The following is a 24583-nucleotide window of genomic DNA, read 5'->3' on the forward strand; positions in this document are numbered from 1 at the left end:
ATTAGTGACCCACGTTCTCAACTCGCGTCCTGTTCCTCATCTAGCCAGAAAGCGTTGGACAGGAACTGCAGTTCAATGCACTGGCTTACCTGGCAGGCAGCTCTCCCCATCACATTGCGCTCAAAGTTCTCTGATGTTGTAATGGGCGCTAAAATTGCATTGGGTTGGTTAAACACCACCTCACCTGCTCTTAAGGGAATAACTCATTACTTTCTCTGTTTATACTTTTTTTTTTTTTCCCTTGCAGGCCATTTAATGACATCTTAGTGTTACATACGGCATTACATTATGTACAGGAACCAGGTCTCCCCGTCCAGCCCCCACCCAAGGTTCTGTGTCAAAGCTGTTCCTGAAAGGTGTTTGTTTAACCTTCTTTGACTCTGAGCCTCTAAAGACTTCCAGTGGCAGAGATCTTGAGCAACTAGTTCCGTATTTAGTAAGGAATGGTTTTAACGTTCTGCGTTTCTTTTAAAACGTCTAACCATAAATGTCACTTAGTGTAAACTTACTCTCTGTTCCTCCTCTTCCACCAGTGACAGCTCTCTTGTGCCTTTGTTAGGGTAACATCGTACCTCCTTGAAGGTTAATCATCTCGTCATGTGCTGTTCCTCTTCAGGCCAGCTAAACTCAACTATAATCTTCCTTCACAGATCAAGCTTTCTAGTCCCACTGTTATTGTAGTTACACTCTGGCTTTCTCTAGACATCCCATGTTTTTTGAAGTAGAGGGCCTAAATATGATCTTGTGTCAGACATGCCCGAACTGGCTTTTGTTTCTCTTTAACTTGTTTCTCAGACTTAGGAGGAAAACTTTAAGTTCTGAACCGGCTTTCTGAAGAACTTGCAGCTACTTTGAGCTTTCTGGACCCTTCATGTTTAGTAAATGAACTGCTCCCTCACACTTCAGTCCCATATTGTACGTCCTTCAGTCAAGCCCAGGATAGCATCTGTAACTATCACGTAACGGTTTTGAAGCCATATACTATCACTTCATCTGCATCCTCGTTCCTTATTTTTAATGGTGAGAATGACATTCTTGCTCATCCTCTGTTTCCTACTTCTCCACAAGCTCTGTCACAAAAGGATTTAGAATTCATTAAAAATAAGGATAAAGTTCTTACCAAACTGCAAATATATTTGCAAATAATCCCCATATGTGAAGGCAGCCTGATGTAATCCTTCCCCTTCTCCAAAAATGCTTGAAAAGCTGATGTGTATCAAATTGATTTTGCAGCACATCCACATTTAGTTCATTTCTTAAAAGAAAAACTAGGCCCACTCTAGGCTTTGTTTTCAACTTCTGTAGCATGTACTCGTTGCTGCTTCTTTTGAGAGTTCTTCTAAGGTATGCTCAGTTTCAGAGAATGCGAGGCGCTGAACAGTAACTAGAGACAACATGTGCAATATATAAAGATCTTTCAGAACACAAACTTGTTGAACCATTTAAATTGTATTCCACTTTTGAAATGTTAACATTTTGTGTGTGTGTATGTATATATATTGAAAATAGCAGTCCTCAGTCAACCAAGACATAGAAGATAGTGGCAGTCTAGATAAAATACATTTCATATAAATACATTCATGGTTTAAAAAAAAAAAATACAACCTGCTGACAGACTCAAGTGCAAGTAACTTTCTTACATGTAGTTAACTTTTGTGATGCTAACAGGCTGACTAAAGGCTATTTAATAGTGACCAATTTTAAACACGGAAAAATGGGTAACGTGGCTCCAGGACCGAGTCATTTAAAAAGTTGCTACTGATATGGTAGTTCCTATTGTCATAAACCAGCTGTATGTGTCTTTAAAAAAATAATTTTATTTTTTAGAAAAGCTATTTCCTTATTCCTTTTAGTGGCTGTTGCAGTTCATGCACAACTAGAGAGTCAGCTTTATAGACCAGATTTTCTTTTTCCCTTTCCCCTCGGGGTTCTTGGAAGATGAGCTGGCAGTGTTCTGGACTGGCCAAAGTTAAGCCTGGGGAAGTCTGAAGTTGGTCCCAAGGAGAAGGGACGGTTTAGTTAATGAGTATATAGCCATGATTTATTTTTGCCAAAATCTGTTTGAACTGGAAAAAAGAAAAATACACATACATGCGATAAAGGGAAAACTTGCCCTGAAATTGCAAGCTAGTATGTTCAAGAGAAGCATTGTACAAAATCTTTTACTTTCTGTACAGTGACAATACCAAATACTTTTTCTTTTTAACCATCATATACACAACACAAATATTATGAATAGAAATCTATGAATACTTAAAATGAATCTGTAATATATAGCAGTTGAGGGCCACAGCTGTACAAAATGTAAGCAACATATATAAAACGATTAAGAAAGTGCAAAGTAGAACAGTATCAAGAGCCTCCACTTTTTACAGCATTCATGGTTCAAGTGTGAAGAGCTAGCAGGGATGCGGGAGCTCAGTTACAATTCAAAAGAAGACACAGTACAGGATTCTGCACACAAAATTATGAACTATTATTAAATTATATCTTCCCACTTCTTCACATCTATGACTTCCAGTTAATAAGAGAACATGTTTATAATGAACTTCTGTAAAGAGTGATTTGTCCCTTTTTACAAGTTCCATAAAACAAAGATTCCCTGGCCACAGACTACTTTTCCATAAATAAAACAAGACTACACGGGGAAACTACTGTTGGTTTCTGGTTGCCTTGTTATGCTTACCATATTTAAAAGGTGAACGGAAATACCTTTCCATAAAGTGAATACAGACATTTAGACCCTGATCCTCTAAGTTACATACAGGTAACCTGTACCATTATGCACACGTATGTGAAGGTCTAGAGGATCAGTGCCTTGAAAACAAAACTACCAACCGCCCCTCAAAAAAAAGCCCAAACCAAAACTCCTTTGAGACCAAATCTGCTTAGAGACAACTGCCTATCAATTTCACTGTTGTTTGCCAGTCAAGACGCAAGTTTTGCGTTCTGCATTCAGGTGATGATTTCTCATCAGTACCGCCTGCAGCAGTGCAAGTCTTTGTTTTCTTTTATGCTGTGTGTCCTAGTGGAAAGCTCTGCTTGAATTAAAATACAGTGGTAAGTAAAAACGTATTTGAGCTGGAAGTTGAAATAGTGAATTCAACGCCCTTGAATGAAATTTCAAGTAACTTGTTTTTAGAAAGCTTTTCAGTTCACCTTTATTTCAGTAAGTGTACTTTATATTCTTTTTAGGCACTGTAAATATTCAAGGTACTGACTGATGTGCAGAAGAATCCATCCATTCTCAAGCAGTGCTTTATTAGTGATCTCTAGCAAGTTCTTGACTAATGTTGTCATCTTGTTTTTGTTTTTAAATGGAGAAGGGTAGACTTTAAATACCCTTTTTTTCCTCTCTCGCTAAGTATTTTACTATGACAGAAGAATTGTCACAATTACGTTAATTTTTCTCTTTGAAATATAGGCCAGACTGGAGAATGAATTAAAAAGAAGTTGCAAGCAGTCTGAACACGCTAGAGAAACAATAATAAAATTTACTAGTCATACTGCTTCACATAATGATGTCTGTCTCAAAACTGGAGATGATCACGTGAAACTCTGAAGACCATCAGTGTCTAATCTGCTAATAATTAAGAATTTGCAGTCTAAGATATTCCCTGTTGTACTCGATAGAGATTACAGAAACATTCATCCATTTGGTATATTTTCTGAATGTGTGATATCTACAGTATACACAGACATCCATAACTGAGGCTTGAGAAGGAACCAGCTGCACAACTGTCTGGTCAACAGAACTTGTTTATTTGCCTCCATACATTCTTTCGATGTCGTTGAGGTAATGGTTTTTCAGTTCTTTCCTTTTCAGCTTGAAAGCATCTGTTACTAACCCAGTCTCTGGGGTCCATGGTTCAGGGCTTAACCGTACTTTGATGGGTATTTCAAACCTTTCTAATTTCACTGCAGGGACAAGAAGAAACAAAAGCATGACTATGATTACATAATCAAATGAAATACAAATTCACGCTACCTAAAAATCTAAGGCGAGCAGCCTGTAGCTTGTATAATATGGTGCCCTACTTAATGAAGTAACCTTTCAGAAGGGCCACAAGCAAATTTCATCTTGTACCAATTCCGAGTGCTGGTTAATGTGCAAATATTCTAATAACACACAGCTTGTACAGCTTGTATGGGATGTGACAGTGTAAAACCTAAAGCCCGCAACAAATGAGCCTATAGCCTGAAGATCTGAGACTGCTGTCACAAGAGGAGACACTGAAATCTAGAGTTGTATCTTTATTATAGGAATGTAGTAATGAATAGATTAATTCAGACTAGCCGGATGTGCTTCATATTGAAATTATACTGAAGTACTTCTGTACTTTCCATGGTTGAATGATTCTTTCCCAAATTCTTCCTTCCTAAGAGTTTGTTTTGAGTTAAAGATAAAGGGACTTCTCTGTATTTGTTACATTAGTCACTTATTTTCCCTTCGGCTGGAAGCAGCGGCTTGGCACATGCACAGCCTCATTGCAACCAAAGCTGCTTCTCTCTCTTGCCCAGGCAATAGGCCAAAGAGGGGTAAGCAAGGCAGGAGGTAGATAACTGCTTCAGGGAGAAGGGCAGGGAGCTGCTGCGTGTGTGCAGTACTTGATGGACGTTGCTATCAGCTCCTGGGTATAGGCCTACGATAGGATCTCGCATACATAGACTTGCAGCTGAATTTCTAGGACAAGTCGTGGCAGCCTAGCCTCTAGGTGTCAGCAAACGTAGGAGAGTTGGGATCTCTGGCTCTAAGTCCGTCCCCAGGAGCTCTTCTAACTTCACACTAGTATTGTAATGGACTGTTTCATCTTATTTAGCCTTATCATGCCTGCTCGTGACGAAGGTGCATCATGTTCCGCTAAAAATAAGAATGATCTCTTTAAAATAGCTTCGGAAAAAAGTTTCAAATAAATTAGTGGTATCTCAATAGTAGATTATTACTATCTAGAAGGTAGAAAGAATGTATAAGCAAAGATTTTTGACTAAACAAAGCTATATGGATAGTAATTTGTCTAGTTCATGATAGAAAAACACAGATTAAAATGTTTAAACCCAAGTCTGAGACCTAGGGATTGATTTATTTTTTTAAAGGTAAGACTTAATAGTGCCTTTCATTCTTGTTTTCTCAGTTTCAAAAGGCAGATTCTCCTCTCTAAAGTTCAAGACGCAGTGCTTAGCATGTGCTGAAGTCCAGTTTTACTACTTCCTTGTATGAGGTGCCAAGTGCTTTAGAGACTTTTTCCCCCCAGTTAGTTTGTTAATTTTTTGGCCCCATAAAGGACTGATGAGGCTTTTGATCATTCAGTACCACAGCAAGGAATAGCAGGCTTTTAAGCCATTATAACCACAAGGATCATGGCTGTTCAAAGCTGTAGGAGACAAAGTTGCATGGGAAAAAAAGCTTTGAAATCTTTTGCTTAACTAGTTTTCTTACCAGCAAGTGTCTTGTAACTTTCCTTCCAAATTGACAGCTCTTTTGGACCTTATTTTAACTGTATTAGATAAGCAACCTGCCTCTAGAATTCAGTTGAAAACAAAATCTCAGATTTTTTTTTTTTTTTTTTTTTTTTTTTTTTTAGAAAATAAAAAAAGATAAAGTAGTTAATACAACCAAAAAGTATGTCAGTTCCTGGGATAATAGCAACAGTTTGATGTGGTCTTTGCCTCTGATTAAACTATTAAGTTTTGGCAGATACAGAGGCAACAGGGAGAAGGAAGAGCAGTTAGTGAGGATAACTGGAAGTTTTTGCTGGATAAGCGCCATGAGATTGGCTAGCACGATGTGCTGCTTTACTTACTCTTGTTTGCCACTTCTTTAATCTCTTGCAGTATTTCAGCTTCCATTGTAGGATTGTTACAAATATCTACCCAGGTTCCAGTGATGCCCTTCTGCTCAGCTAATGCCGTCAGCTTCTTCTGATTAGGAACCACAAAACTGATCACGTAAGACTGGTCGCTACCACAGGATGGCAAGAGAAGGAAGGAAAAAAAATCCAAACAGTTGAGGCTTCCATTTCAGGGAGTACAATGCTTACTTGCTGTTAGATACACAGATCCACAGTGCTTTTTGAACTGTAGTTATTCCCCCATACAGAATCCTTCTTGTACATTAAGTCTTCACAACTGATGACTTATCAAAGGTTGTTTTACGTTAGGTTTGATCAGTATCGTGCTTTGCTGTTCACGAATCCACATCTCTGTTTAGCTTCCCAGCTACATCTGGTGTTTAGCTAGTTCTCTTCAGTTTCCTTTCAGGTTAGTGTGTTTAAGTTGAGGGGAGGGAGAGGAGAGACTGGAACTATTTCCAAAACTCAGTGGAGAGCTTTGGATTAGGTGCAAAGTGGCCAGATTAACTTTTCTCTGGTATTCTGACAGAAAGCCAAAACACATACTAAATATAATTCTACCAGTTTGGGGAAGGGGTGGGATGGAATTGGTGTGTATTAGGATAGGGGAAATGCCAACAGAAAAACACAGATTGTTTCTTCAGCTTTTAGGGAATCTGCGCACCTGTGCTACTTCAGAGATGCTGTTTGTAACTTGCACTCTGGTAGGGGGGTTTGTTCAAGGGAAACCATGGAAAACTATAGTATCTCATCAGAGAAGTGGAGCAGAGCCTATATTTCATGTTTACCCTAAATGGAGTTTCTAAACTAATACTACTCTTACCTTTTGGCATAAGCACAGATATTGTCAATCAATGGACAGTTCTTCAGTGCTGCCTCTACTTTGCCCAGAGATACATATTCTCCTGCTTGGAGCTTCACCAAGTCTTTCTTACGATCTAGGAGTTGAGGGGGAAGGGAAAAAACAAAAAGGCTTGTTCCACTATATATGTACTTTGTGCAATGCTATGCAAGATTCTTAATAAACATGAATTAAAGCATCTTACTAAAGTTTTAAAGCAGGTAATAGCATGTACGTATTCTGCCAACTTTATAAAGGCTTCTGTAAGAAAATTTATATAGCGCTACACTTCTTGTCACACAACTTGTATGAATGTGATGGGGACTCTGATTTTAAAGCTTTGTAATTAATACCAAAAATTAATCTTACATTTATTCTTTAAAGTCCATGTGCTAAATTAGATAGTGATAATGTTACAGGAAATGGCATCACTTCCAAAATTTTCCTACAGCTGTGAGGTAACCTTAAGTAGATTAGCCCTGGCAAAGCCGACAGGATTAATAGCATGCTTATAACTACGTTTAGTCAAGATCTTGTAATATATTAAGATATCAAAAATTGAGGCCAACCTATGATCTGCAGACACCCATCTGGATGAAATTCCCCTATATCTCCTGTACAGAACCATCTCTGACCGTTCTCATCAATGGAGAACTCTTCTGTTGTCTTGTCTTTGTTTTTAAAATATCCCATTGAGACATTAGGTCCACCAATTATAATTTCTCCTCTAGGATTAGGCTTGTCTTTATTCGTATAGCCCCCTGAAAAACAAGAAAATCCCCACGCAATTATTTTTAACTTCTATATTCTGCTGCCAAGAAAATATTTTGAAACTTCAGCTTCAAGTTAATGCACACAAATTGACAACTATTATAAAAGAGAAAGAACAATTACTTCATATGCTACACCTAGCTAAGCAGATAGGCAAAGAAACCAGCTAAGCAGTGGTTAAATTAGTTACTCTGAAATCGAAACATTTAATGCTCTCACCTTCTTGCCAGTCTCTCAATTTTATTTCACAACAAATAAGAGGAGCTCCAACTCTGCCAGTGCTGTAATCAGCAACTTGGGGAGAGAACAAGAAAGAATACAGAGATTTTTGTCATTTGAAATATAAACTCAAACCATAAATAAGGCCAGTAGCTTATCTCCAGTTACTTTATTGCAGTCAAGAACTACAGCTATTTTGACTTTACAAAAAACCCCACCAAACCCTCATATTTATCTGTATCTTAAATTATGTATTTCCAGAAGCATTTTAACTACCTTCTGTAATTGTTCCAGCTCCACATGTTTCTGTTAGTCCATAGCCTTGACCAACAGGACAGCAAAAACAGATGTTCATGAATCTTTGTGTTTGAGGTGAGAGTGGTGCTCCTCCAGAAAGCATCATACGGACATTCCCTCCCAGTAGTGCCTTTACTTTTTTAAACAATAGTCTTGAAAGAAGGAAAAAGAAGCATTAAAAATCATTCACTCGGCTCACTTTTATAAAAAGACACAGAAACCTTGTTCTTCCTTTCTATGTGGAACACCTTAAAAATTCTTATTAATCATTTACAGATTTTAGTGGACAGCGGGGATCATAAAGAATGTTACCTCTTGTGTAACACTTGAAGATGGCAGAATTCCTGTAACTGAACTAATCAAACATTCCAATTTTGTTACTTAAAAAAAAAAGCCATCCAATGAAAACTAACTAGTCATCTGTTCTGAAGATTAGTCATTCCTACCATTAAATATCTTATCCATTTCCAGTAAGAACTTGGATTATTTCAGTTAGTCATTAGATGATCTTTGCATGTTGGATGAGAATTGTCTGATGTCAGATAGCTTAGATGATTATTCTTTTAGACTGTCTTAAGGAAAAAGGTACACTTGGACCATGAATTATACTCACACGTTACACAGAGGTGCATCGTATCCCCTCTTGATTTGTTCCAATTTGTAGTCATAGCCTATCTTGAACAGAGTTCTCTGAATATAATTCATCTCTTGAACTTTACTCATGACATTTTTATAAATTCTGTCCATTATTTCCTACGAAGTGTTAAAAAGAGCAAGGAAAATTACCACATAGTATAGACTAGCATGTGTAAATTAAATTCCATGTTAAAAATAAAATAAAAAACCTATTATTCTTCCTTTAAAATGGGTAATACAGTAAGAGTGAAAATGTCTGCATCATTGGTTAGGCAATGCTTAACTGTAATGCTTTTAATGTGTGATCAGTTAGTCAATTTATAGACCATAGCAGCTTGGAGCAACTTGAAATGAGTGGAATGATGCACCGAAAATACGGTAGAAAATTAGTGACTTAGCCTTACTTTTCTCTGTTTGCTTTTTTCTCCTCACACCAGTACCGCTAGAGCGGAAGAACCCTCATACTGTAGTATATACCTTATATTAGAAAACTTGCCTTGAATTAGGCGGACAGGTAAGTCGAGGGCAAGTAATTGAGTAACCACTGCGGGTCTTCAGGCATACTGCAGTAATTCATCGTCCCACCTGCATTTCTACAAACAGCTTTCTAAACCTCAGATTTGGTTTTAAAATACTTTCCACCCCTCATTCGGAATATGTCTTCTCTATCAACCATAGCTACAAATCTTGGGTAACACGCCACAGCGTGATAAAACTTGCTATGTTATATTGCTTACGTTATCGATAACACCTTAACCTGTACTTAAAACGTGACAAACTGATTTAGAAAATTTTGAATTCAAGTTTAGCTAACTCTCTTTGCTAAAGGTTGGTATATGCCACGCAAGATTTATTGTGCTTAGGAGTCCTGATGCTGTACTTTATCCATGGCAATTGGCAAGCACAAGGGAAGGAACTGAGATTTCATTTCACCGCTTCCTTTTTCAAGAGTTTTTCAACTTTCAAAGCAATGTGGTTGCAGTAGTTCTAGTTACCTGACAAAAAACCCCACAATTCTGTCACAGAGGAGAAATTAATTTCCATTAAAATAATAAGTTTATAATCACTAAAATACACAGAACTTAAAATAAATAGTGTTCCGACAGGTGAAGTAGTTAACAGAAGTTTAAGGACTGGCTCATTCAAGTTTGTTACAGAGCACAATGCTTTGAAGTATTTATGTGCTTTCTAACAAAAGTCAAATAAAAACTGAAGAGAAAGCTATGAAAATTATGTACTTGGAAATATTGCAGATCAAAATATTAAAGTCTTACTAGAAACCACTCTCATTAGTGTTTTTGATTAGTTCCTTCAAATCTTCATGATTGGGATTTAGACAAACTAGAATTTCAGAAAAAAACATACACTATTTTCAACCCAGTTTACCTGCAGAATATCATCTAATATTTCCAAAAGCCAGACAAATATCTTAAAGCAGAATCAATTGTAGCTTTTTGGAAAGACTGCAGAGGCATGACAAGGTATTCAGAATTACAAAGGCTGGAAGGAACTATTAACCCTGTATTACAATGTTCTGATTGAATCAAATATTTAGAAATATTTGTGTCTCTGGATTCTGTTAGAATTATTTTCCATTTCATTCTTTATATGTTCTAATCACTGGTGATGTTATGATGTGTTGATGATAAAACCAAGACAATAGTTCTAGGGAGAGAGATATTTGTTAGATGATGTTATGTTAGTGTTGCTCCTACTCCTAGGGCTTTCTGAACGTTTTTCCTCTTTGCTGTAATTGTTGAACTCTAGATCCTGTATGCTATCAACTGAAAATGGATCATCAGTTTCAATTTTACTTTTTCTCTGCTAACTTCTTTGTGATAGAAAGTCTGTAGAATTAAGACATTTTGGTGGGGTTCAGCATTATCAGTATTCTGCAGTTAATTCATATGAAGCTGTCTGCATGGACTTTATATTTCATGCATGTGCAAAAAAAAAAGTCCTTCCAAGAGGGATTATGACTATATTTAAAATTTACACTGTTTTTGCCAGTAGTCTAGCATTTGAATTTTCCCCAGGAAATAAATTTAAATGGATATTTTCCAAAAAGCTGGGGTTCTCAGACATATTAATTGTCACTCGGTTCATTATTAAGAAAAAGACCAAGCCTATATATATATGATCATTATTTTATAAAACAAAAAATGCGAGTAATTGATTTAAAAACTCTTGGCTCTTCCAAAAGATGCTGCAGAACAACCCAATCCAACCAAACCTCACTATTCTTAAATGAGACTAAATCCTCCTACTCACCCGCCACCACCATGTGCAAAAGCTGGTGCTACCAGTCTTATGAGCCACAGATGTGATATGATCATAAAAGAAGCATGTGTGATCCCAGGACATGAGGAAGGCTTTTGCGTCAGAGAGACGCAAACATTTGTGTATTTTTCAGATAGTGCTAAGACCTTGTGGAATGCAGAAGCCTGGTCACCCAAAGACCAACGTAAGCTATAAAAGCAACTGGAGTTACAGTCTCCTGATAATTTTTTTCTTATAAGAGGAGACTAAGCATGGCCTGCTTACCCTAAGAACAGCAAGAGAGACTTAGCCCAAGTGTTACCCTGGAGACAAGCAGCTGAGATTGAGCACCCCAGCTTAACTTGCTAAATTCTGTAACTCAGCCAAATGCCCCTGTCTTAGTGTGTCCATCTTAGCCAAAGCCACCCTACTTTCTCCCTATGCAAAAAGGAGTTTCAGACCGAGAATGTCAAAGATGTTCTGTATCCTATTGTTGTATCGGTAGCCCAGTAAAACATCACTTGTGACTATTAAAACACATTTATAGTTTTGGATCAAAAAGGGTCTTGGCTTTGGCACACATGTATGTATTCTTGTGCTCATCTGCAGCCTCAGTACTCGGTTCAAGCAATGACAACTGGAATTTCTATATTCTGCTTTTTTCCTATTAGTGACAGTTACTTACACATTAAGAGAAAAAAGTGTTAGTAAATAGATTTTTCTAGCATGAACAAGATAGAAAGCAGTTTTTTGCTAAACATATCTGCTTCTGCATACTCACAGGCACAGCTGCCATCAGCGTAGGCTTAAGTACAGTACAGTCTCCTTTGCTTCCCTTCTTAATTTTACTTGACTGTAATAAGGAAAAAAAGTCAATTTATGAAGCTGAAAACCAAGCAGCTCTTTAGAAAAGGAGTAAAAAAAGAGGGAGATATATTAGCATGTAATTTGTTTAAGTCTCTTCCCCTATCCCTCCAAAAAACACTTCCTGTGTAAATTTTTTTTCCATTGTGATGGAAAAAGTAATGATTAACAACACTTTCAACTAAAATACAAGATGTTTTACAAGCCCAGCCTGGTTAAGTCGACTCTGTATAACTTTCTCTTACTTCTTCCCTCTAGCACTTGCCTTCTCCTCCATCTTCCTCCAGGAGTTTCTTTTGCCTGATGCAATCTCTGTACCAGCAAAACATACAGAAGCATTCTTTTCCAGCTTAATTTGCTCCTATTTAACTTAATTGTTAAATGGAAAAAGGCAAAGGACTAAATAGACGATCTACAATAACTGGATAAAGAACTGATAAAGTCAGACCAAAAACTTAAAATCACTTTAAACAGTCTTACATTCAGCTAATCTATTAATAGCTGTTCTTATCCTGATACCCAGTGGATAATGCTATACGCATTTATTAGGTTTTCTTTTAGATTTCCTAAGTATCATAAAAGTAGAGGTTTTAATAAAATTTATATGGTATGACCTGCTGCTATAGCTCACCAGGAATGTTAATTTGCATCATTTTCTGAAAAAAAAAATTACATTTCTGAAGTGTGCCATATGCATTGGCATTTCTTTCATTAAAGAGGATAGCTGAGCAAGAAGAATGCAGACTGCAGAAGCAAATTTAAGCTTTCCCCTCACCTGATCCGATAGCGTGAGTGGAGAGGAATAACCAATCCTGCAGCCGTACGTGATGCAAGAAATTTCTGCTGTCAATTCCAATACATGGGCCAGAGGCAAATAACCAATGTAAGTATCCTTGGGTCTGTGAAAGGAAAGGATTATCTAATTAACAATGATGCACAAGTGGACTGAAAATACTGTTTAACAGTTTTATGGTGTGCTTAGTTATTACTTTTTGAAAGACTTGGATCACCAGTGAGGCTTACTCTTCTCCACAGAAGAAGGGTGCGATTTCAAACCACAGTTTATAAACAAATGGGGAAAATCCTACCTTACTGAAATCAGTATGAATTACAGGATTTGCCTGGTTTTCTAGGAAACTCAAAGATTCCTTAGTGCTCCACTGCTATTTCCTCTCCCTGTGGGAGATTTCATCTCAGGTACCAAATTAAGGATGAAATCACTAGATTTTAAAATAATCACCAATGATTTTCAAATCCTTGACAGTCATCATAGCATCTCCTTCTAAAATAGTTTAGTAGAAAGAGAGCTGATCACTGAAATACTGAGGCTTATTTCAGGAAGTAATTTCTTAGAGATTTCTCAGCAAGAAGCTCAGAGCTGTCACTTAACAGAAGCTTTCAGCACCAAGTCAGAACTGGTTTTATATCCTATCAGAAAAGGAGTTTAGCAATGTAGCTTATTTCAGCTATTAAACCCTTCGTGAATGCAGTGACAAACACCCACATTCATGAAAAATTTTCTCAAAATATTAATGTGAGGGAATTTGCAGTTGGTTTTACTATCGCCAATGCACAATTTATTACTTTTCTGCTCATTTAGTGAAGTATACTGGAGCAGATTCTACAGCACGTGCATTATCCATCCAACAGTGGGGTGTCTAGATCAGTGGAAGTGGTAGGCTCTGACATACTTCCTAAAGTAATTCTAGCTGCCTGAAAACATCTAAAAAGTTTCCCAAGTTTGACTAGATGAAGAATCTCCTTATCTGGTGGCATCTTCTGATGCACAAGAGTGCAAAAATCCATCACAGACCTAAAGCTAAGGGTAATAATAAAAAAACCCAGTAGAAACAGCATGTGAGACAAGCTAGAAGGGCGTCCTTTTCAAACAACAGGGTAAGTTCACAAACACAAGTATATTTCTTATAAATTAAAGATTAGCGGGCTCACAATAAAATGAAGAAATCTGGTAACACCCGATGCCAGCATCAGACTTCCTATAAACTTGTGTACTTTTGGAGGTTCTGTTTCATCTCTCTGTACACATGACAACTAAGTGTTTCTTACCCCAGTCCAGGTATTCTCTCGCACTGTCCCGTCATTCCAGCTATTAAGTTTTTATGCATCATCATCACTCCTTTAGGTCTCCCAGTAGAGCCACTGGTGTACATTACTAAAGCCAAGTCTGTAGGAACAGGTCTGCTTGGCAGAATGCTTGCTACGAAATGCAGGAGAAAAATTGTTATTAATTCTTACCTACTTTCTAAATTGTTATTTCTGTAATTAATCAATGTGAAAATGTCTGTAACCAACCAGTGTGAAACAGGTGCTTCAGCAGAGGCAAACACAATGTGCTGCTAAGGGGTGAGTGGCAGATACAGAAGTCGCTGATGAAGAGAGCAGTGCTCTGGTTTTAAGAGGAAGTGAGGGAAGCCAGATTTTGAAAGGAATGACAAGTATTTGGGCATCTACATGTTCTGGGTGATACTTTTGCCAATATGCCTTATAGCTGACTGAAAGCTTCATAAAAAAAGCCGCCTGAAGACCAAGGAAACCTGTCAAGGGCAGCGAAGGGGAGAAATACAGTACTGGAGAGAAACAACAGGTTGAGGGGGAAAAAAACAAAAACCAACTCCCAATACTCCAAAAAGCTGCAAGTCAGCTTTTCTGTCAATCACTCTTCCAAAGGCAAGGCTGCAGAGCTAAGACTACTTTTTTTTTTTTTCGCCCCAAGTGTACCTTCCTCAGGTAAGCTGCAAAAGCAGTAAGCTTACAACACTCGGCTTTTGATTTTTGTTTTAATCCCTTGGCATTTATTCTTAGGATGAAAGTTACTAGCTTTCATGGCTTTCACAGCTAGAGACACAGCAGAAGTGTCTGCAAGGGAAGCAGGGTTTTTAGGGAAAAAAAACCCAAAACACCACCCCTCAGGGTAACTGCGTGTTTGTATCCATACCTTAAGCTGATCAAAGATAAGCAGTTGTAATGAATATGTGCTTCCCTGCAAAAAGCTCCTTTGCCAGTTTATCATCTCTTTTATTCAAGAGAGGAGATCTGGCTAAGCACAGGCTGCTGATTTAAGGAAAAGAGATGATCAAGGTTGGTTTTTTCCTTCCTTAAAGCAGATGTTTACAGTCACTCCTACTGCTCAATGTAGCAAGGGATGTCATGGTTATTCCTCTAGCCCGAGGTGCTTTTTAGCTACAGATTGGTTAAGAAAAAAGACATTTCCAAACCAACAAGCAAAAAAAATGCCTCAAGTGCTTTCTCCTCTTTTCTTAGGAAAAATAGTGAAAATAAGATGAATACAAGTTAAGAGTAGCAGAAGATGGAACGCTGCACTGGATTCTATGTCACTTCATAAAAACAAAGGTAGAGTCTCAAAATTAAATTATTCTGGTTATGGTTTAGAAGTTAAAAATAAAGTTTTATCCTGAAATACCTGATACTTGAACAAAGGTGCAGGACAACAAATAGAGATCGAACAAATTTCCTGTTTATTTAAAGGAAGCCAGAGGATGAACTGGCAATCTGCCACTGCCTTTGTGTTAAGAGCCCTGCATGGGTGGTGTTTTTTCTGCTATGCATCCCCCTTTAACCTAGGTCTGATTTCACTGTTAACATTGCTTGATTAGTTCTCTGTGAAGTGATTCACTTACAGTTTTCTGGTTTGGCTCCCAGCTCTTCTACTGTCTGCATACTATGAATCTCCACATTTTCAGGATATTCTGATTTATTGATAGTCTTCTTGTCCACATAAATGATATGTTTAAGACAGGAGACTTGTGGCAATGCAGTCTATGGAAGAGAAATGAAATTTTTAGTACTGACTGCCCTGTAAAATTATTATAGGGTTGCTTGTAAGCAGGTGAAGCTGGTACCAAATTACCTTAAGTTTGCTCTCAAGAAGTTCTGTGCTAGTGACCAGATATGATGCTTCACACTCATTGAGACCATAGGTTACTGCCTCTTCACCCAGGGTGGCATACAACGTGACAACTGTTACAGTAAGGAGGGAGAGAGAACATGAAATAAATGTTAAAGTAATACTAAATGGAAAAGCTCTTGCTTTAGCTCACTGGAAGGCATTGTGGGAGGAGGGGGCAGGGGCATAAAATCAGCTCAATGAGGAATCTTCTCATTTGGAAACCAAACAGTTTTTAATTTTTCCACATCAGAATTTTATGCCACAAGAGACCTCCGAAATGAGGAGGACAGTTGTATAGGAAGCATTTCTTCACCGAGAGGGTGGTCAAACACTGGAACAGGCTTCCTAGAGAGGTGGTCGATGCCCCAAGCCTGTCAGTGTTTAAGAGGCATTTGGGCAATGCCCTTAATAACATGCTTTAACTTTTGGTCAGTCCTGAAGTGCTCAGGCCGTTGGACTAGATGATCGTCGTAGGTCCCTTCCAACTGAAATATTCTGTTCTATAGAAGAAGAGAACTCATCAAAACAAAGAGCTGCACCAAAACCCAACAATAATGCACTATGCAATCACACAGTAAGCAACTGAGAACATGTGTTCTGCCCCTGAGCTCTTTGCAAGCAGAACTCAAGGGGAGAGGTGACACTCTAAACATCACAGGACACCAGTCACGGCCTAAAGCTATGCACTTCTACAAGCACCTCTTTCTGCAGTGTCAGCTACCTTGCTTGCTCCCGTGAAATTATTGATGGGGGCAAGGCAGAGAATCAGACTAAGGAATCAGACTGTTTTTCATGTTGCTATACTATTTTTACCCCTGACTGGCTACAGTGATGCCATTAAGTGTCTCACAGGCACCAGGGAGTTCACCTCTTCCCATCATCTCTCTATTGAAAAAAATACCTTCCTTTAATATTGTCTGCCATCTCAAACTCTAACCGCCAAAGATCATTAAAGGAATTTAATATTCCTGTGAAATAGAGTTCATGTGGAAGGGATAAAAAGAGAGTAATGTTATATAGCTGATTCCTCCTGCCTCTCAAAGCATGAGGATCAAGACTGAATTAACGATCCTCTCCTACTTCAATAGCACTGTCAGCTCTTCCATTATTGCCCTTTAACAGCCTCTCTGCATACTTTACTGTATGACCTTCTCCTCACACAGTCACCTACTACTAATGCTGGAAGAAAAAGAGGCAGCCTAGTGCAAGCAAAAACATAAGGTGACAATAAAAATAAGCTATGGGTCATAATGTGTTGTATGCAGACTGGGCATGTGAGTGCATAGTAACCTTTGCCACTTCACCGAGAAGTTTGTATGCATTAAGTCAGATTAGAGATTTTTGACAGCTTAAATAAAATTAAGAAAAAAAAAATTGTAATTAACTTGAGCAGCTTAATGTCACCAAAAACCCCTCAGACTAGCATATGATTTTGATTACCATTCTTTTCTAATAACCATTTCATGTTTCGGATGCATAAGTCAGGACACAGACAGAAAGTACTATCAACACATTCCACATTTTGGGGGGAGAAATGCAACTACTGACATCTTCAGAGTATTTTAAAAAATGCCCAAATAGTAACTGTACTGTTCTGTCATTCTAACATCTAGAACATCACTACAATAAAATCAGAAAAAACAGTCTCATAAGTGTGAGCAAGTTAATTTTAGGGATCTTCGCAATGCATAGAACAGACTGGAAACTTCTACAATCAGACCATAGGCAGAAATGTGTATGAAATTCTTCTACCATCAATCATAGGATTCACAGATTCAAAATACTTAACAGCCAAACCAGTGCTGAGAAATGGTTCTAAAATACATTCATTAGAAGTAAACAAGTTCAGCACTCACGAGGGAAATTGTACTTGAAGCAGGTGAGAGCTGCAATCATCCATTCTGCTCGGGTCTCACAGAATATGACAACAGTACTCTTTGGGGTTAGTCCCAGGGCAGTCAGTCCACGCCCCAAGCGATTCACTTTCTCATTTACTTCTTCATAGGATAACCATCTGTAAGTTCCTAAAATTAACTGGTGAGGAGAAAAAAAAAATTGTGATGACAAGAAGCACAGACAAGCTCTACAAGCTCATGTTAGTTGGTACATAACACCGTAAGCACACACACTGCCGTTCATTAAAAGAAAAAAAATTGCTTTCATTTTTCTTGAAGTAGAATAAATAGTGCATCCTGTATTCTGTTATTCCTTGACTACTATAAAATGGATGTTTTATATCATAAGATGATGACTAAAGAAGACCTCTTAGGAGACCTCCATTGTTGAGGCAAGATGCAAAGCAGCTCAAAACCAAACCAGAATTAAGTACAAAATTGTAAGTCTTACCTTTTTGAACACTTTCCCATTTGGTTGCATTTCATTTTCTTCACTCAGTATTTCTCTGGTCCCAAGACAGTCCTTCTTCCCAAACTTTGCTAAAGCATGGTCAAACAGCTTGTCCAACGTGTCTGCTCCAGGAATGTTTATGTTTGCTAGCGAGTCAAGATGAGTGACAGAACGGTAGGGGCTTCCAGGTTTGTCCGAGATGGGTTTAGCTTTTAAACGTTTTGCCATAGCCTTTTTCTTCTTAGCATTGGTAAGAAAATACCATGGAATAAATACAAGCATACTGTACACGGATATTAACAAGTACACAGGCAGCAAGAGAATGGCATGTACTTCTAGCCTAAGTTTCATTGCAGGTATTTAAAAAAGAAAATCTCTTATTGTGTTCTGAAGCAGGCAAGAGCAAAGCAGCAGTGCAGTATGGTGCAGGAAGAAGCAACAGTAAGTGAAGCTTAGGTTGTTCTGTTTCAGAGCAGCTGCTAAAATTTTAGTAACCTTTGAGAGCCAACAGTGGACACCTGTGGGTGAAGACCAGAGCCAAGCAGAGAGCAGGAAAAAAACAAGAAAAAAGAATTAGATTAGTAATATTACAGTCAGTTCATTAGTTTTAGTCCTCCTAAGAGTTCACTTCAAATGCATCAAGCCAAAGGAGACTGAAGTAACTGATTTAAGAGGCGTGCACACTGCATGATACAGCAGTGTACTGCTCTGAAGCTGAAAGAGGATGACTCTTTTCCATACTTGTTTGTTGCATCCACAAATATTTACTTTTCAAAGACTTTTCCCCACTATCTCTGAATAGTTCAGGGCCGTCGAGATGAAGCCTGTGCTTCGCATCATGATGTTGTGTTTAAGCTACTTGAGTAATGCTACAATTGCGTAATCATGGGAAAGGTCAACAGTCGTTTTCTCCCTAAATATTTGTACTACAGAGAAAAGATACAGCAGGTTTCTTTACTGCTTTTCAGAATATTACATCAACTTACATTCAGATTAAAATGTTTCTTGATACAGAGTCTTCTAAAGTCAACATGTTGTAATCCAAAAACTATATAACATTCCAAAACTGCTTGATTAACTTTGTCCCAGCAACTGAATTTTTAATCTATTACTTTTCTGTTATGACTGTCAGACTCTTGGGAAAGGGATTACACAGATTTGCTTTCCCCCCTCCAAAAACTACCACAATATATGCATTTCAGAACTCCAGGTATGGAAAATGGAATCCAATTTGACCGATTTAATCCAATTTAAAATAAAGCACAATTTGACAAGATTTTGTCTGCATGTCAGAAATCTTTCCTCATTAAGGAGAACTGGGCCTGAATAAAGACCAAAGGTGAGTGGGAGAAAAACAACAGCATCATAGCAAACCACAGCTGTGGCTAGCCCACTGGTCTGTAACTAGCCTGCACTGGCACGGAAAAGATAGAGGTTCTTATCTTCATCTGGATGGCATGCGAACATGGCATGCAAACACATCATGAACAATGCACACAGCAGGGAAAATAAAAGGCAAAGGTGTGCTAACAAAAGAGCCGTACCTCAGACTCATAGGGGAGTGAGTAACGCTGACTAGCTTATGGCAAAGCCCGGTCTTTCATGGACAGAGTCTGATAAACAGAATGGACGAGAACAGGGAAATTTTCAGGGCTCCATCAAGAATTAGAAGAACGTGGGCACACCTCAAAATGTACCTTTATTACCATATTTGCCACCCTTGGGTGATGAGGGAGGCTACAATTAACATTTCAGGTTAAACAAAACAACTGCTATTAACAGCATAGCAGAAATCGATTAATAGGTTGTTGGGCTTTTTAATAAAAATTCAAAAATCTGCAGTTGTGTTGTAGCCAATATCAACAGCATTTAATGTAATGTAAGATTAAGAGATCTGCAGATACTTAAAATAACATGATCACCACGTTAATTTTTTTAATTAATCTATAGAATAAAATTACTATTGAAGGACAGTATAATGTACTAAACTAAGCTCAGACTTGTTCAGAAAAAAAGTATTCTGAATATTTCTTTTTATAAAAAGTGAACGCTACATTCTTTTCAAAACGTATATGCTTATTCTGCTCTAGTTAACCTCATCATCATCAACTGCTCAGCAAACAGTCAAACTCAGCAGAAGAGAGATCATTTTACTTCCCTAAGCTCCAGTTCTCTAAAATGAAGGTTTACTGGTTTATATTACAAATCCCGTATAATATTTTCATTCCAGTTAATTCAGTGCTCCAAAAGCAGCAGTTGAGCTTGTATTTAACGCAAACACCAGCCACAGCACTAAGACTACAGTAAGAAAACTTCAGCGCACGCCCATGATTAGACACAACGCTACATGTTAAAAGAAACCCCATGGAGAACTCTCAGTGCTCTTCACCTTCCAACAAAAAGCGTATGACCAGCCACAAGGACTTGGATAAAAAGCAGACTTGTTGGACTAATGCAAACAATTTGATATAATGAGACAGTACTACAGCTTTTATTCAGACTTGAGTAATAGCTTTTTCAGAAGTAGTCCTACAGGTAAAAAACTACTCGCTAATAATCAAGAATTGACTAATTGAGAAAGGGAGGAGAGGAATGGGCTCATATTTACTTAAATTCTTTAGCCAATGTTCTGGACTGACAATGCTATAAAAAGACATTTACTTTAACTTTGCTGTTCAATTTACTCTCCTGTACATTAATTTTATAAATTATATTTAAGCTATTTAGCAGCTTGTGTAACACTGAACAACCACAAAATTTTCACAGTATTTTCTGTGTACATATTATTACAACAGATACAAAGAACTGAAAAATCATATTTTCACACATTGATTTGCTTACTACTTTCTAATTAAATCTATATTGACTAATGGTATCTATTAATATATACTTATTGCAATTATCTCATCTTTCCAGTGCTATTTTCCACTCTTTCTTATTGCATCTGGGCAATAGTGAATTGAACTGAAGTGTCTGGGGTAAGAGCTGTCCCTTTTTTTACCATATCTAAAATGATAGGGACCTACTCCTCTTGTCATCTAAGCACTGATGAGATGCAAATAACACAATTAATTATAACAGTACTGTCATGATTTAAACAGGTATTTCACAATATCCAATTCACATTTTATTACTGATTATCAATACCAAGTCTTTAAAACTGAACTAGGTTGCAGAATAGATTGTAAGACTATGTGTGAAGAGAGGACTGTATGTGAAAAATTATATCCTACTGCTGTCATCCAATAGTCCTTTCTACACACACAAAAGGTGTGGTTTTATCTGTGAGATGATCTTCAAGCTGAATAAGCAACAAAGCTCAATTCAGTGTTGAACACTAACTTAAGAACCTTTACAGTTTACTGGAACAACTTTCTAACTTGCTAAAAAACCTCATCAGAATATTCAAAATATTGCCTGAAATAATAAAGCAATGATAAAAAGGTCTTAATGGGAAAGAATGTTTCTTTTGTCCTAAAACTGGCACCCTGTTGAAATCACTTTTAGTATTTGAATTTTAAGTGCATGTACAAACACGCTTCGTACACTTGCAGCCAGTTATGCTAATGTTCACATTAGCAGAAGTTAAAGGTTGCATTTCTTTCATTTTGAAATGTCAGATTCATTTGAAATGCTTGTAAAAGTGTTGATAAAAACAGGTAACTTAGCTAATTTTTACACATTTGTGTTAATTTCAAATGTTTCTATTTTGACAAAAATCACTTGTAATTCTTAATAGACATGAGTTGGAAAAACTTATTAAGTCCCCAAAAGACAAACTTGGCTTTTTCCTTTGAACATATTCATATAAAAACTCACACACACACACACACAGGGGTATACTTACAAGGTACCTGACAGTGATGGCTGAGGTTTTTTTCAGTGTCGATTAGATCTATATTAAAACAGAAAAAAAGAAAGTATTAGAGGTTGGGATTTTTTTTTGCCTTGCAGAGAGGAGGAATTTTTAGAATTCCTACCCTAATGCTCCTGAAGAAGAACAGCCTATGAATTTAGACAAAGGTGGCACACACTACCCATACAAGCGAAGAGCAGTGATACTACTGGAAAAGACTAAGCTTGCAAACTACAGTGTACGGATAAAGACGAAGCTACCCCAGAGGAATGTAATTTTCATGGGACTCCCCTCTCTTTAAACATGTTCTGAAGAAAGCTATGAACAGAAGCTTAACTAAAAGAAGAAAAAAAAGGCAAGAAAGAGACTTTCAGGTTCCATATGGTCCGCTTTTCTGTCTCGGGGAAGAAGCAACAAGACCTTCATCATTCTTGATGGATGAGTATCAGGAGAAACATTGCCTATAGCATACACTGCCCAAGAGTCATAAGGAACATGAAGTAGAGTTTGGGTACTGAGGCAAGAGGAGAGTTTACAGAACACAAGCATGGCTATGTAGGCAGCGAGGCTTCACTAGTCCCATGACCACTGAAAAAAAAAGATGCCTATATGTAACTATACAGATACGGCTTCAGAAAGTCTACCGCATAATCGTTCTCTTGGGCTACTTGGTTTTATACACAGAAAGCTTTTAACTGATGTTTAACCTAGTTATATTTTATTAGCCTTCCCCATGAGTCTAAGATTTCAACCAACGTACCAGTTTTTATGGCCTGAAACTGTGTTAAACATCCCTCACGAAATTCTCCTACAAACATTTTCTCTTGAAATAGGAAATAAATAAGAGGCGCAATAATGTTTTTAGTGTTACTGGCACTTGCATGTGGCTGTATAAGATTTTGATCCATAACAGGACCATCCCAAACTTGTGCCAAATAAATATTTATCACATTTTAAATATAATGCGCAACAGACTGACATACTGAACTTGCAAAAGTACCTCCATACCAATTCCGGTTGGTTAGGAGCCAAACTTAGCTATTCAAATTACACTTTATGCCTTCAATCTCTTATTTAAGTTTAATTAAACTTTAAGAGAAAGGATGAGCTGCGATGTTCACATCGATGCACCATCAAGGACACCTTCAAGGCGAGCCAACTACATATTACAAAAGTGTACCAGTTATGTTCTCAGGAAACTTCCTCTTTCCTCACAAATAAAAGAAAATGCAGCACGCACATGAAAAATGTCACTGTGTCAAAATAAAACTGTTATGTAGTACTAGAATAGTTAGGGTATGTAATTTTTTATATTGACTTACAAAGTTCATTATTTCTCTTAACTGTGCAGTGTAACTAGCCTATTTAGATGCGTATCTATCTATTTTGGAAACAGCAGGGCTTCCAGTTCTTGATAGAAATGCACGTTCCCAGCAACAGCAATCAATGTGCATCAGGCATGACTACAGTCTAAGAAAAAAACCAAACCAAACAAAAATAGATGTAGTTTCTCTCCTAGATAGCTGTGTTTTCAGCATCTCCAAAGGATCTTCCTCAAGTGAATAAGCTTCTAGCAATTTTGAAATGGTACCTCTCTAGACAAGAGTTCATTTATCATTTGCAATGACATGTTACAGTGTTCATATTAGAAACCTCACTCATGCAGTAATATTTGCCTTATTACTGTTATATGCTGGGTGTTTACAAAATTTCTATAGTCCGAGCTTACTATAGAAAACAAATAACCAATGTGAATGCTCACACAAGCACTGACACTGTATTTTACGGACTGCCACAGGTGGAAGAGGTGTTCTTTGAGTATTATCTGACTTTGATATCCTCAATTAAAAGCTTCAGAGACAGATCATAGAATCGTAGAATGCTTTGGGTTGGAAGGGACCTTTCAAGGCCATCTAGTCCAACCCCCCTGCAAGAGCAGGGACATCTTCAACTAGATCAGGTTGCTCAGAGCCCCGTCCAACCTGACCTTGAATGTTCCCAGGGATGGGGCGTCTACCACCTCTCTGGGCAACCTGCTCCGGTGTTTCACCACCCTCGTCGTAAAAAATTTCTTTCTTAAATAATCTAAATCTGCCCTCCCTTAGTTTAAAACAACTGCTCCTTGTCCTGTCACAAGAGGCCTTGCTAAAAAGTCTGGCCCCGTCTTTCCTACAGGCCCCCTTTAAGTACTGGAAGGCTGCTATAAGGTCTCCCCCGCAGCCTTCTCTTCTCCAGGCTGAACAACCCCAACTCTCACAGCCTGTCCTCGTAGGAGAGGTGCTCCAGCCCTCGGATCATTTTCATGGCCCTCCTCTGGACCCGCTCCAACAGGTCCATGTCTTTCCTGTGCTGAGGCCCCCAGAGCTGGACGCAGTACTGCCGGTGGGGTCTCACCAGAGCAGAGTAGAGGGGCAGAATCCCCTCCCTCGACCTGCTGGCCACGCTGCTTTTCATGCAGCCCAGGATATGGTTGGCCTTCTGGGCTGTGAACGCACGTTGTTGGCTCATGTCCAGCTTTTCATCCACCAGTACCCCCAAGTCCTTCTCCACAGAGCTGCTCTCGATCACATCATCCCCCAGCCTGTAGTGATACCAGGGCTTGCCCCAGCCCGGTGCAGGACCCTGCATTTGGCCTTGTTGAACCTCATGAGGTTTGCACAGGCCCACTTCTCCAGCTTGTCCAGGTCCCTCTGGATGGCATCCCATCCTTCTGGCAG

General features: G+C 38.2%; 1 protein-coding gene across 5 annotated transcripts in view; it reads right to left on the reverse strand.

Annotated features, from left to right (window-relative positions):
- Positions 1-1584: 1584 nt before the first annotated feature.
- Positions 1585-24583, reverse strand: part of ACSL4 (acyl-CoA synthetase long chain family member 4) — a 43124-nt gene continuing 20125 nt past the window's right edge. Inside the window, exons 2-16 of one of the 5 annotated variants that reach the window (XM_075513118.1) lie at positions 21858-21905; positions 18011-18250; positions 17521-17698; positions 15626-15735; positions 15396-15534; positions 13804-13954; positions 12512-12635; positions 11654-11725; positions 8591-8730; positions 7957-8129; positions 7681-7755; positions 7260-7451; positions 6673-6787; positions 5802-5959; positions 1585-3918 (exon numbers count right to left, since the gene is read on the reverse strand). In XM_075513118.1, the coding sequence (XP_075369233.1) occupies positions 3761-3918; positions 5802-5959; positions 6673-6787; positions 7260-7451; positions 7681-7755; positions 7957-8129; positions 8591-8730; positions 11654-11725; positions 12512-12635; positions 13804-13954; positions 15396-15534; positions 15626-15735; positions 17521-17698; positions 18011-18238 (2013 nt within the window). In that variant the 5' untranslated portion in view covers positions 18239-18250; positions 21858-21905 and the 3' untranslated portion in view covers positions 1585-3760. Of the gene's footprint in view, positions 3919-5801; positions 5960-6672; positions 6788-7259; positions 7452-7680; positions 7756-7956; positions 8130-8590; positions 8731-11653; positions 11726-12511; positions 12636-13803; positions 13955-15395; positions 15535-15625; positions 15736-17520; positions 17699-18010; positions 18541-19554; positions 19624-21857; positions 21906-24583 lie in introns of those variants that run through there. The other 4 variants (XM_075513122.1, XM_075513119.1, XM_075513121.1 and 1 more) reach the window with 4 other exon arrangements.

Source organism: Mycteria americana, chromosome 10, assembly GCF_035582795.1.
Source record: "Mycteria americana isolate JAX WOST 10 ecotype Jacksonville Zoo and Gardens chromosome 10, USCA_MyAme_1.0, whole genome shotgun sequence".
Taxonomy (NCBI): Eukaryota; Metazoa; Chordata; class Aves; order Ciconiiformes; family Ciconiidae; genus Mycteria; species Mycteria americana.